Below are 14,097 nucleotides of genomic sequence, written 5' to 3' on the forward strand. Positions count from 1 at the left end.
TGAATTGCGGGAAATTTATTATTGGGGTCAAGGTGTGCAACATTTTAGCATCTGAATTTATGGATTTTAAGACATTTTATCAGGGCTATTGGGGCTTGGGATAAATTTTTAGGTTCCCTTGGCCGAATGACTAGACTAGGGATACTCAAAGTCAGACTCGCTTCCATGATGCAGACATTTTTTGAGTTTGCATGCCAATTTTGTATTTGCACTTATGTGATAAATCAAAATGCTCTTGTTATAGTAAATGAATCTGTCTGCCTGTTGTAACACATCACTGACAGTGAGCAAAACTAGATGTGTTTGCTCATTACAATTAACAGAGCTGTCTAAACCCCAAGCTCTTATAATAGGAGCAGTTTTGTTTTGTAATACCATGCCGCATTGCATTCTCACAGAGCAGACTGTCTGTATAAGGTGTATTTAAAATACAATTATTTGTTACAATAATCGGATAAATGCACAAATAGTTTTGCAATTCATTAAGACATATTTATGTTTTAATTTTATATGCAAATACTGTCATCACAGATTAGTGCATAGTGACAGGACATCTGCTGCATTTTGACAGTCTACAAAGAGCCTTTTAGCAGCAAAGATTTGTGAGCAAATGGCAAAAACAACAGCAGCTTGACGATGAAAACAGAAAACGGACTGATTGTAAATTCTTATTACAGATCATTTTTGTCTTGAATGTTAATACAAAGGAGTCTTTTAAAAACGGACAGCATCTATTACTGTTTTAATGAATGAGTTCATGTGAGATTGATGAACATTTACATTTATTGATTTGGCAAAGGCTTTTATCCAAAGTGTGTGAATACTACTGTTCAAAAGTTTGGAGTCAGTAAGATTTTTAAATGTTTTTGAAAGACGTCTCTTATGCTCACCAAGGCTGCATTTATTTGATAAAGAATACAGTAAAAAAAAAAAAAAACAGTAATATTGTGAAATATTATTGCAATTTAAAATAACTGTTTTCTATTGCAATTTATTTTAAAATGCAATTTTCTCCTGTGATGGCAAAGCTGAATTTTCAGCAGTCTTCAGTGTCACATGATCCTTCAGAAATCATTCCAATATGTTAATTTGGTGCTCAAGAAACATTTCTTCATTATTATCATCAATGTTGAAAACAGTTGTGAACAGTGATGCATTTTTTTCAAAAGAACAGCATTTATTTGCAGTTTAATGCATCCTATTGTGACTTTTACTGGTTGATATTTAAAGACGCGAAATCTCTGGTTAACAACTGCACATATTACAACATCCTAATTGAGCAAAGTGTCTTTTAATGAAATCTGTTTCATCCAGATGGGAAGCACAACATAGAAAAGCTTTTTAAGATGATTGTGTAAAAGTGAAGCAGCATTTGCTATGGGAGAAGGAACAAATTCCACAGGCAATATACTTCATGGTTCATTTTGCCTCTGTGTGACAAACTCTTAAAGGCACAATATGTAAGATTTTTGGATTAAAATATCAAAAAACCACTAGAACAATGTTATATATTTTGTTGACTTGTGTACTTACATTATCCCAGATGTTTCCAAGAATGTTTAAATCCAGATAAATAAGCAATTTTAACCAGGACAAGGAGCATGTCCATGCCTCCCCTATCAATGGCATCATACCTGCGTTACCCTCGGTTTCTGGTTTTATATTGAACAAACCTTGGAAACACCAAAGACACTTTAGTAAGTTATGGCCCGGTTTCACAGACAGGGCTTAGACTAAGCCAGGATTAGGCCTTAGTTCAATTAGGGCATTTAAGTAGCTTTTATAAAAGTACCCTAGGAAAAAAAAAAAAAAAAAATACTGGTGTGCATCTTGAGGCTTTGACATATTTTAAGATACATCAATGCAAGTTGCTTTCAGTTAAAAAAGCTCAAACATGCATTTTAGTCTAGGACTAGCTTAAGCCTTGTCTGTGAAACTGGGGGTATGTGATCATGTCCTCATAAAGCTTGTAATTAGCTTGTAATGGGAATTTTCTGAGGTCCTACCTGTACCATGTGACCGCTATACCACCTGACCACTGCAGATTAATTTAGCCATTGATAGCATTGCCATAGAAACGCATAATTCCCAGTACGAGGACATGAACAGCTCCGAATAGAACGTCATGTGTTGTCATCTTGAGACTATATGGTAATTATGACATTGTGTTCACGCCATGCCTTAATTACCGTAATGGTTCTGAACTATTCAAAAGATATATGGACCTTTATTTACAGTATTAATGACATGGGGTGAACGCAGCAGTAAATGCAGCATATGAATTGATAACGGTTCATAAAAAAAATTGAGAATTGAGAATTTATTATTTCTACCCAGTCCTACTCTACGCCAACCAAGATCTTGTTGTCCAACATGCATGCTGGCTTCTCTTCAGTAATTTACAGCAATACTGTTTTTTTTTCTTTTCTTTTTTTTCCCGTTTTGACCATGAAGGAAGTGTGCACATTCCTTTTAAACAAATAAAAAGAAAAAGAAAAAATAAAATGACATGAAATAGTCAACGTGAAATCAAAATTGACCCTATCGACTTAGTTCTTATTGTTAACAATTCATAAGGACATGTTGTTCCTAATAATAAAAGCTTGTTTTTGTAATCTCTTACAAGTACTGTAAAGGATGTCAACAGCATTTCATGTTGACTTTCTCAGATGACAGCTAACTTAAAAATCAGATATGAAGGAACTCTTAATAAAGCTGCAAAAATAGTACCTACAGTCTGTTTTGTTATGGAACGTGAGAAAAGGGATTTTATGTCCCAGAGTGTCTCTGCAGTATTTATGATCAGAAGATGTTTTGCTGATATAGTCACTAAGGGTGAAGTTCCTCTTCGTGTGACTTTGATCTGTCAAAAGCAATCTCCTGTATTCAGTCAGTGAGATTTAGTGTTCATAGTAAAGGATGTGGGACCATAGATTCTCAGTGAACATTTAATGTGTGGTGGTCTAGTGCTTTCCACCTCAAACAGTTTGTAGAGAAACGCTAAAAATAAAGTTGTATTATCGTATATGTGGTTGAATATGTAAGATTAAAATGCATGTTATTATGTTTGTGTTATCTTATCTTGTGCATTTTTTTTTATATTTGAAACTGATTCAATAAAAGTACTGACAGATATTGAAGTCAAACTGTGTTTCTACTATAAATGGTGAGAGGAAAGGAAGAAAATGCCCCTAAAAATCAATGCCATGCATGGGGTGAATATTGTGAATTTCAGTTGTTGTGACTGCAGTGTTGTGTTGAAGTCTGTTTTTGTGTATGTTTGTCCTCTATCGATGTCATAGACGAAGGTAATATCATTACTGGCTGCTCACTATTTCTGAAAAATGATCTATTTATGTATGGAAGAACTGTTTTTTGTCTTTGACACAGGATATCAAAATGAATGTCAATTAAATCAAGCTGTTTTAAGAGCCCAGGTCATTGCCCTTGTGAGATATTTTCCTTAGCGGGTTGTTACCAAGAGGTGATTTGATTTTTCCAGGTAATTAGATTACAGTGGTGCTGTCCTGAAAACATTGTCCTCCATTCGTGGCACAACATGAAGGAGAAGAAACTACAGGGAAAGAATGATAAATTAGATAAACAGATGAAAACACAGAGGAGAAGAGACTCATCTGTAAGTATCCTATGATCTTAAAGCCACAACAGAAAAGAAAACGTTTAAAATATTAAAGTGTTTAAATTTTGTTTGAATTGATATTTTGTATATTTAATGTGCATGTGGCCCAGTATTAAATGTACAGAAGAGGATTAGGGCCAAGCAATAATAAAAAAATAAAACCATCTCGAGATTAAAGTTGTTGAATTTCGAGAAAAAACGTGTTAAATTTCGAGAAAGAAGTCAAGATAAAATGTTGAGAATAAACTTGTTAAATTACGAGAAAAAACTCGCTAAATTTTGCCACATATATATAATTATGGGGATGATTGTTTTAAAATCATACCTGTTTGCCATCTTATAATCCAACAGTACAAAACAACACTCGCAAAATTGCAGCAGCTGTGTTTGTATGAAACGAGAGAGTGAGTCCACAATACTGGGTGACATAATTAAATAACTACACAAAATATTGATTTGACTACATTTTAATATTTTATTAGCTCACCAAATGCACAACTTTAATGAAGAAAAACTGTTCCTAGCAAGCGTATAGCGCTGCTGACTTCAGTAGTAATCTGGATGAGCCTGCGTTATCTGTTTTCAGCGGTTGTTTTCGGGGAATAACATACCGCTGGATGGCACAATTGACCAATCAGAATCAAGTATTCTACAGAGCCGTGTAATAAAGCTAACTAACAAACTGTGAAATAACTTTCCTGAGGAAAATTCAACGTAAAGTGGTATTGTTCACAAGATGTTTGGTTGATGTGTTTCCGCAGTGATTGAGCGATTACATGAGACATTTACATTTCAGTAAGTTGTACTGTATCTTTCGACATACCTTTTGATGTTCATGCATGTTTTATTTTCGTGCTATAACATATTAAAGTTGAAGACAATGCATGATAAAATGTATAGAATTTTAATGCTGAGACTTTGTTTCTTAAGCTCTTTGCGATTATTGGATGGGAGGCACGCTAAAAATAATGTTTGGTGTAGGGAAAAATCACAGACCTGGCAACCCTGGCTTAAACTACGGATGATTCAAACGGCCCAGGATATAATCAGTCCTAATCACTGACTGTTTTTAAACAATCGAGTGTACTGTATGTATGAGGGTAAAGTTGGATGTACTATACATTATATATATATATATAGAGAGAGAGAGAGAGAGAGAGAGAGAGAGAGAGAGAGAGAGAGAGAGAGAGAGAGAGAGAGAGATGTGCAATAATTAACATTTTGCAATGATATAAACAATCGCACTGTTGAGATTTGCTCTATAGGCCTATGTATTTAGTGTATGTATCCACGTAAAAAAAAAAAAAAATAAAAATAAATAAATAAATAAATAATCAGTTGGTTAACATTAGGTTCTCTTGCTTCAAAAAGGGCGACTGGTGCATGACATCTTTGTTTCCAGGCAGACTGTTAAAAAATGTGACATATACATCATGTAGAATTCAACCAATCAGATGACGACGTCGAAACTTCCGAAGTGTTTACCATTTTGTGTGCCTTCTGAATCGGATGTTCAGCCAATGGTCCGTAGGTGTGAAGTCTGAGGCTGAGACTACTTTTCCATAAGCTTAGGTACAGAACAGTGTCTTGTACACAAATGACACTAAAATAATGAAATACACATTACTTAAACAACATAAGATGTAACAAAACCCTGATGTACATAACAGTTAACAAAATACTTAGAAGAAACAATTTAAAAGTGAAAAAAGAAGAAGTTTACAGCACCATTGTTGCATATTGTCGCTGCAAACTTCCATGACCTTCTTGAGTAAATTGCATGCTGGTCTGTTATTATGGGGACATCCACTTTACATTTTCACGCCCCTAAACATGACACTGAACAAACGAACTGTGATTGCTTGCTTTACATGTTGGTCAGACATTCTTTTGGGCGTTCCTTGGTTGTCAATGAAAGCTGCGTTGACCCTCTGGCACGAGTCTGGAGGTCTGGCTATAATGCAAGACTAGTGAAAAAGCTACATGTGATGAACTTTGATTCATCATGTGGTTTTCCCTTTACCATAAGTGTTATGGTGCTTATCAGTATATGTTAAAGATACAAAACAAATTTTAGTAACAGATTTTAGTAGTAACCAATTTTTTATTAACTTTGTTAATTTAGCATTTTGGTTCACATTTTAATTTATTCTGTTCAACTAAAGAAGATAGTGACTGGATATTCAAACCTTAAAAATGCCAAACGATGACCATAAAAGTATCAAGTCTATGTTAAAGGTGCTAAATAGGATCTTTTTGAGTAAAAGACTGTTAATGAGTTTTTGAAATGAGCGCATGCGTAAGAACTCCTTCACAGCTCATTTCAAGGGAATGCCTCCCAAAACTCGTGCACGAGTATTGGAACACGAGTGTTTACCACCGGCATTCGCTGTGTCGTGTTAGTGGATTATGTCGGACTCACCGCAGGTAACTCATAATCTGCAGTTGTTACTCATGACAAAAACATTGCATGCGGCACCTGTGGAAAGTTACTGGAGCATGCTCGTCTCTCACAAGGAACATTACGGCAGTGATTGACAAGCCAGAGGGCCAATCATTTACGCGATCATCGCTGATTGGCTGATGTTTTTAAGGCCCTACTTCATGCACAGGTGATGTATATAAATATTATTCTTTTCAGTGCAGCTAATAAATAGTCTTTTATCAGTTAATAAAGACAGTTTCAAGTAATATTGCAAAAATGTATAAAACAAAACATCCTCTTTAGCACCTTTAATCTATATTCTAAGTTTTCTAACAGTTTTGTGACGAGCTGTCAAAAATTTTAATTGTAGCATCCAAATCTAATTTTGTGATTGTCATGGCAGGTGTGACTTTGACAATGTGAAACATTATTGGATTCTTGACTAATTGTACATTTTAATATTTTGTTGAACACATATGATAACATGAGGATACATAAGTGATGAAAGAGTTCATTTTTTGTATGAACGAATTCTCTGTGCTCTCATGAACTCTTAATGAACTTTCTAGAGCTCCAAGTCACAGAATAAACACAACTAGACTTTCAGCACTTTCTTGAGGAAAAAAAAAAAAAAGAAGTTTGACCACTTTTTTATTTGATGTGAACAATTAATTTTAAAATGTGTTTTTGAAAGCTCCAGTTCTGCTGGAAAAATGTCTCCAACGTCGGTAAGGTCTGAACTTACAACAAAGTGCAGCTGGGGGCTAACTGCATGCAGACACATTAACTTTAATAACCCTGAAATCTGAAAGCTTTTACGATCAATATGGCAAGCGCTTACTGATACCCACTGGCTAAAAAATTGTTTATAATTTTCCTTTCCTCCAAAGCACCATCCTTCAGCAGCAATTCACAGCCAATGGGACACCAGTTTACAAAATAATATAATTGTGACTCTCTTGACCATGGACCAGTTGAACATCTGCTGTGTTTGGTTTTGTAGCCATCTGCCATCACTTAAAGTCTGTCTATCTGTCTGTCTGTCTGTCTGTCTATCTATTGTCCTGCCTATATCTCTATGATTATTGTGATGTCTGTCTGTCTGTCTGTCTGTCTGTATGTATGTATGTATGTATGTCTGAAGCTGGGATCGTTGACTCGTTGATGTTATTCCAATGGCACAGAAAATAATACCCAGAAACTCATTTATAGTTTGAAAGTGAAAATAGTCATTATCAAGTGTATTTACAAATGTGCACAGTACAGACTTCATTTTTCACCATTTCACAGGAAATTCACAATTCTTTCAATTTACATATATATGCTTTCATACATTGTATTTAATGTTTGTTTTTTTATAATAAATATATCATTCTAGCCCACAGCATATATTGACCATAAAATATTTTGTATTCCATTTGTAGTTGAAATTGCATTCCATTTCATTGACAGTGAGACTGATATTTGCATTTACATGATCAGAAAAAGGCTAAAGACTGAGATGAGGTGAAACAAGAACTGATACAAACTGATACATCTTAACAGCCTGAGTTTGTTCTCAAAGATCCCGCCATTTTGTACTTGAAAATTAATCTGTAGTGTCCTTTGTCCTGAACTTTCTGGTATTGTTCACAAAACAATGTCTACAACAGAGGTCCTGTAATCCTGAGTCCTTTTAAACTGTAGCCAACAGTGCTGCAAAATATATTTCATGTTTAGACATTTTTACAGGAAACAAAGACAAAAATACTGGCATCGCATTCAAATAACAGCCATTTAATAGTCTAGCTCACAGTAAATGAAATGTTACTCCTCTATAACTTTCAAAAGAGACATCATTAGGGTTAGACATAAATACAATGTCTTCAATGGCTGTTAACAGTTATTTTGTAAAAGCCCAAGGGTTTTCAGGATTTCAGTTCAATCACATATTGATCAGAAAGCAGCACACAGAAATCTCTTCAAGTAGATGTAACCCCTCCGGTTCTAATCGCACAGCTCTGAGCGGGATTCGAACCGGCACTTCCAGCATGGGAGGCGGGCTCGCTAACAAGGACCCTAAAGACTGCAGTCTCTAGTGTGAGTTGCTAGCGCACCTCTTGAGGCTTACTCCTACAGCTCTTACTAACTGGCCTCCGTTACATAAATACTCCACAATAATCATCCTAGACTAGCAATTCAGGGGTAATAACAATACTGTTGTGTATAGATTATTTACAAAAAAGTTTTTTTTTTTTTTTTTTTGCATTATTTAACCATACCATTTAAAACATCTGGCTTGGTCGCTACCGTAATACTCAGATTTGCATAAATATCACACTATTCTGACCAAGGCCTCATTTATAAAATCTATATAAAATCTCATGAATTTGATTCTATGTTAAAAGTGATGAACAAACTGGGAATCATAAAGGCAGAAACTGATGTGGGAATATTCACTATATGAATGAATAAATAAATGAGTGACAACATTTATATCCACATGAATATTCTGATATCAATTCAATTTTTGCACAAATGCTAATAATAATTGTCTTATTTTTAAATCCACTATAACAAAAGATTAAAAAAGACCTGGGATTTTATGATGATTTTAATGATTTTGAATACGATTAAGAGGCGCATGTAAGCATGGTCAATGAGTAAATCTAAAATTGTTCCACCATACAAGGATATTTGTGGGCGTCCTGTAGCAGGATGGATTTTTTTTAAACAGATTTTTTAAGGAACCTTTTGGAAATGCTTGTTTGCTCATGTTCAGGGTGATTAGCCACTTTTCCACCATTGGGCCGAACAATTCTAACAACAGTATGGAACAGTTCCAGTTTTATTTCCACTTGAGCCTGGTACGGCATGATTACAAATTGTTCTCAGCCCGGAATTGTCCCTTCGCAAAGACCCGCCCCCATTAGTTACTGTTGCTTTGACCGACAAGCCGTGGTGCTGTCACGCCACACACAGTGAAAAATCCATTGCGGAGCAAAGAGGACACTGACAACACGTCAACAGACAAGACAAAGCAGGTTACTTATGATATTAAACAAAGTTCCAGCGTTCAAACTGTGTATTTTTTAAAGAAATTTGAACAATAAAAACCCTTTAATGTGTCGTAACATTGTTGTAGTGCCTCAGCTCACCATCAAATAAACATGAGAAGGAATGTTGTTTCAAACCATTTTTTAAGTTCAAGTCCACCAAGGTTAATAACTCCTGACTGCTTTGGTGGACAAAATGGCGGATTCAGCATTATGATTGGTTAGATCGCTTGTCAATCAAACTCCCGGTGAAGGGTCAGTTTCCAGTATGGTTGGCTAATAGGTTGAACCGTGTTGGTAGATTGCGTGTAGCAATGTCGCAACTCAGGATTGGTCGCTTGTCTTTTGCTTGGCTATCGTTTTTTTTATTTTTATTTTTTTTGTAGCTGGCCAAGCACACTATTTGAGTGATGTAAACACAAGTTAAAGGTGCAATATGCAAGATTTTTGCAGTAAAATATCCAAAAACCACTAGGCTACTGTAATATATTTTGTTCACTTGAGTACTTACAATATCCCAAATATTTCCAACTATTTGTAAATCGTGAGAAAACTGCAATTTTAACCAAGGATCTGGGACGCGAGAGGAGTTGCTTGTCAATCGCGTCATATCCGCATTATCCTTGGTTTCCGGTTTTATTTTGTAGAAATCATGGAAAATCAAAGACGCTTTAATATTTACATGTTTAAATAGGCAAGGGAACAACTGTTTGGTTACATTTATAGACAGAAAACTAATTGTTGTTATATAGCTCAACACATTTAGTCTTATTGTTTAAATCTAATTTTCTTGATTTTTTTGGGAGGGTCATGCTTTACCATGCCTCAGAGAAAAACACTATTTTGTCAAGTAGCTAACAAAGCATAATCAGATGCAGCTTTATTTTTAGTAACAGTAATACAGTATTTTCTCCATCATACAATACGTTTTAAAATTAATTGCATGCCATTTATCAACACAAGCCATTCAGCATTTAATATGATATTCTAAAATCGATCTATCTTACTGCAGTGTGTAACATCGTCTCACAGCAGCCACTGAGCGAACGCACAGAGTAACGCACTCAAATGTATCTAATATGATAAACAGAGCTGTGTTACCTTATACTCATGACCGGAAAAGCAGAAGCGGCGCCGGCGACTGTGTCATAATAAAAGTTCCGTTGCTCGTGAGGCGTGTGTTGCGCAATCGCTCCAGCGGCCTCGTTCAGTTCCCACAAAACTCAGTCCTGCTCTGCTTCACAATACAGTAACATCAATAATCACATCCATGAACATGATTTCTTCTCGAATCCTATCCCTATTCTTTTGCACCGGCTGTGAAGACCACATGTCCCAAGATTCTGCGCTCAAACTTGCTGTCATCAAGCTACGCCTTTGTTTTGAATAGACCTCTAGCGGACAGAAATCCTACATATTGCACCTTTAATAATAAAATAAATGAAATATCCAATCATCTTCCATAACATGGTCACTATTTTACAAAGGCAACAACTGACGCATTTTTATTAAATTCCAAAGAGCTCTGTTATCAGCCCCACAGTGGAAAATGAAACTGGGTCGAATCAGCATGGAATAGAATGGTAAAGCAAAGACAATGGTTTGGCCCAGTGGTGGAAAAGAGGTTATTCTATGTGTTTATAAATGAGGTCCCAGGTCTGTTTTAGTTTCAGTTTAGTAGCTACCATATAGTCTAAGATAACGAGAAAAACACCACTTTTTTATTTTTTTATGCCACAACAAAAAAGAAAAGAAAAAAAAAAAGAGCAGTCATACATAAAACAGCAGGCACTGAGCTCTGGTTTTACAAGCAGTCATTTTGGCATAGATTTTGATAAAGCTCAGAGCCTGGTTCACACATTTACGTCCATGTGAATCATCCTTGATTGAGTCAGAGTGAAAAATGCCAACTCATTGCATCTGGACTCCTTTATATTGATGGCATATTCCATTTGACATCAATGTTTAAACAGCATCACAGCTCTGTAGGAATGTCCTGCCCTCTGCGACACTGACCATGGTGTGAATAAACAGGACGTGTGTTTAGTCTGTGAGAACAGTGCTGGAATTAGTGCTGAAATGTTGATTTCGATCATAGCTGAAAGAGATCTCTCACAAAGGCAGCTGAATTGATTCCTCACCGGCAGCATTCACACACACAAGTGAGACGTGTACTCAACAAATTTACTGGAATAAGATTGATGATATCTTTCTGTAACAGGCATGCCAAAGCGAACGACCAAAGCAGCGATGAGTCGTTTGAAGAGCAGAGAAATGACAGGCCACTGCATACAAAAGTTTGAAAGGCAAAAATAAAAGTAGCAGGACCGTTGCATCTCTATTCAGGCTGGTGCGCTCTTGTTACATGATGAATATCACGAGTTCATTGATCATAGACATCCTTTTGCGTTATGCTCATGGAAGGACGGACGATATTCCCAAAGTAGATCAATCTTTTAGCTTTTGATTGTGAATAAAAAAATAAAACACTTGACATTTGACGAGCCTCAGATATTGTAGATGAACAATTCCTGTGGCCAAACGAGACATCTTTTCTTATGAGTTCACAATTAGTTTGTGCAGTTCTGTAAATTCCTGAAACGGTCTTCGTGTTCTGTTTCAGCTGCAGTATTTCCAGTTCTTCATTGCTGATGTTGTTTCAAACTGGAAAAAAAATAAATAATAAATTTCAGTAATTATATTTATATCATATTACTTTTTAAGTACAAGTACATTTAACCTAAAGGAATAGTTCACCCAAAAATGAAAATGATCCCATGATTATCTCACACTCAAGCCATCCTAGCTGTATATGACTTCTTCTTTCAGATGAACACGAGTTTGTATATATATATATATATATCCTAGCTCTTCCAAGCTTTAGTGAATATCCATATTAATAACTTTATAAACTATAATCACTGGCTTTCTAGTAATGGCCATACACGAGTTGACTTCCAGTGGAAGAGTGACCTCTGACCCGGCGCATGGCGTATTGACATGGAAGCAAAGAGGACAGAGCAAAACAAAACACCGGTCACCAATTAGAAGTCTAAAACATGGATTTTTAAAGAAAAATGTCAGAGGATTTCAATATAATAGAAAAAGGAGCTTGAGTTTGTTGCCCAGACCTATTCGTTTGAACTGGGAGAGGCGTCTACACTAACCTAAGCTTATACTACTCCTACATCATACGTCGGTTCAGAGGTCACTCTTCTGCCGGAACTCGACTTGCATTTGCCGAAAGATATTATAGTTTATAAAGTTTTAAATATGGAAATTTTTCTCACAAAAACCCATCGCTTTGCTTCAGAAGGCCTTTATTATTGGATACTTTTATGATGGGTGGATGCACTTTTTGGGCCTTGAGTCTTTACTACCATTATAACGCTTGGAAGAGCCAGGATATTTTTTTTTTAATATAACTTTGATTATGTTCATCTGAAAGAAGATAATCATATAAACCTAGGATGGTTTGAGAGGGAGTGTAATTTTCATCTTTGGGTGAACTATCCCTTTAAAGGGATAGTTCACCCAAAAATGAAAATTTGATGTTTATCTGCTTACCCCCAGGGCATCCAAGATGTAGATGACTTTTTTTCTTCAGTCGAACGCAAATTATGATTTTTAACTGCAACCGCTGCCGTCTGTCAGTCAAATAATAGCAGTGATTGGGAACTTGAACAATAAGAGTCGAAAAAACTTCCATAGACAAATCCAAATTAAACCCTGCGGCTCGTGACGGCACATTGATGTCCTAAGACACGAAACGATCGGTTTGTGCGAGAAACCGAACAGTATTTATATAATTTTTTACCTCTAATACACCACTATGTCCAACTTCGTTCAGCTTCCGGCTAGTGAGGTCTGATCGCGCTCTGACAACGGAAGTGATGTCTCGCGCTCATTGAAGTATATGGGAGAGACATCACTTCCGTCTTCAGAACGCGTTTTTTGACCTCACTAACAGGAAGCTGAACGAAGTTGGACATAGTGGTGTATTAGAGGTAAAAATTATATAAATAATGTTCGGTTTCTCGCACAAACCGATTGTTTCGTGTCTTAGGACATTAATGTGTCGTCACGAGCCGCAGGGTTTAATTTTGATTTGTCTAAGCAAGTTTTATTTACTGTTATAGTTGAAGTTCCCAATTACTGCTATTATTTGACTGACAGACGGCAGCGGTTGCAGTTAAAAATCATAATTTGCGTTCGACTGAAGAAAAAAAGTCACCTACATCTTGGATGCCCTGGGGGTAAGCAAATAAACATCAAATTTTCATTTTTGGGTGAACTATCCCTTTAAGCATTCAAATTGTTTTCAAAATCCTGTTGTTTTTACAGTTACAAACTACTTTTCCCAACAAGTAGCAGTGTAGCATGACATTTTTTTAACAACTTTAAAATTGTGTAGCTTGTAACTTTCAAAGCATCCCCATCCTCTATGATTATAGAGGATTACTTTGGAACTGCCAGGTTTTGTTCAATATACACATGTAAAAGCTTTTATGTGACTTTCTGACTTTCATAATCAATGCAAATACACAGTGTCATTTGATCAAATGAAGAGGTGGAAATATTTGGTTATGTCTAAAAGTTTTCTTGTAAATTACTTCTTGACAGTGAAAAAAAAAAAAAAATACAATCCCCCATAAAATGCATTCATTTGAAACTCGGTGAAACCTGCCAAGCTTGAGAAAAGAGTGTGAGATTGTTTCAGGATGGATATTTCTTGGCTTGCATGTAATGACAACAGTGTAAATATTTACTCACATATATCTAATCTTTCAAGAAGATAAACTGTTCCAATGAATATTTCCCTTTCTTTCTTCAAACATCAATTTGTACACATGGAGATACCTCAGAAGAAATGCAGAGTCTATCCACCAGGGCTGTTAGTATTCAAATCCAGAGCCTCAGCCCTGTCCTCAAGTATGTAACAGTGACACAGCTGAACACCTGGGGAAGCTTCAGTCTCTAGGGAGGTCATTCTCAGC

At 36.0% G+C, this 14,097-nt stretch overlaps 1 protein-coding gene across 1 annotated transcript in view; it reads right to left on the minus strand.

The window, feature by feature from the left end:
* Nucleotides 1-11,554: 11,554 nt before the first annotated feature.
* zgc:171482 (zinc finger protein) overlaps nt 11,555-14,097 on the minus strand; it is a 135,361-nt gene continuing 132,818 nt past the window's right edge. The window contains exon 7 of the mRNA XM_067385523.1: nt 11,555-11,764. Within this exon, the coding sequence (XP_067241624.1) occupies nt 11,743-11,764 (22 nt within the window). The 3' untranslated portion in view covers nt 11,555-11,742. The remainder of the gene's footprint in view (nt 11,765-14,097) is intronic.

Source organism: Chanodichthys erythropterus, chromosome 5, assembly GCF_024489055.1.
Source record: "Chanodichthys erythropterus isolate Z2021 chromosome 5, ASM2448905v1, whole genome shotgun sequence".
In the NCBI taxonomy this organism is placed as follows: Eukaryota; Metazoa; Chordata; class Actinopteri; order Cypriniformes; family Xenocyprididae; genus Chanodichthys; species Chanodichthys erythropterus.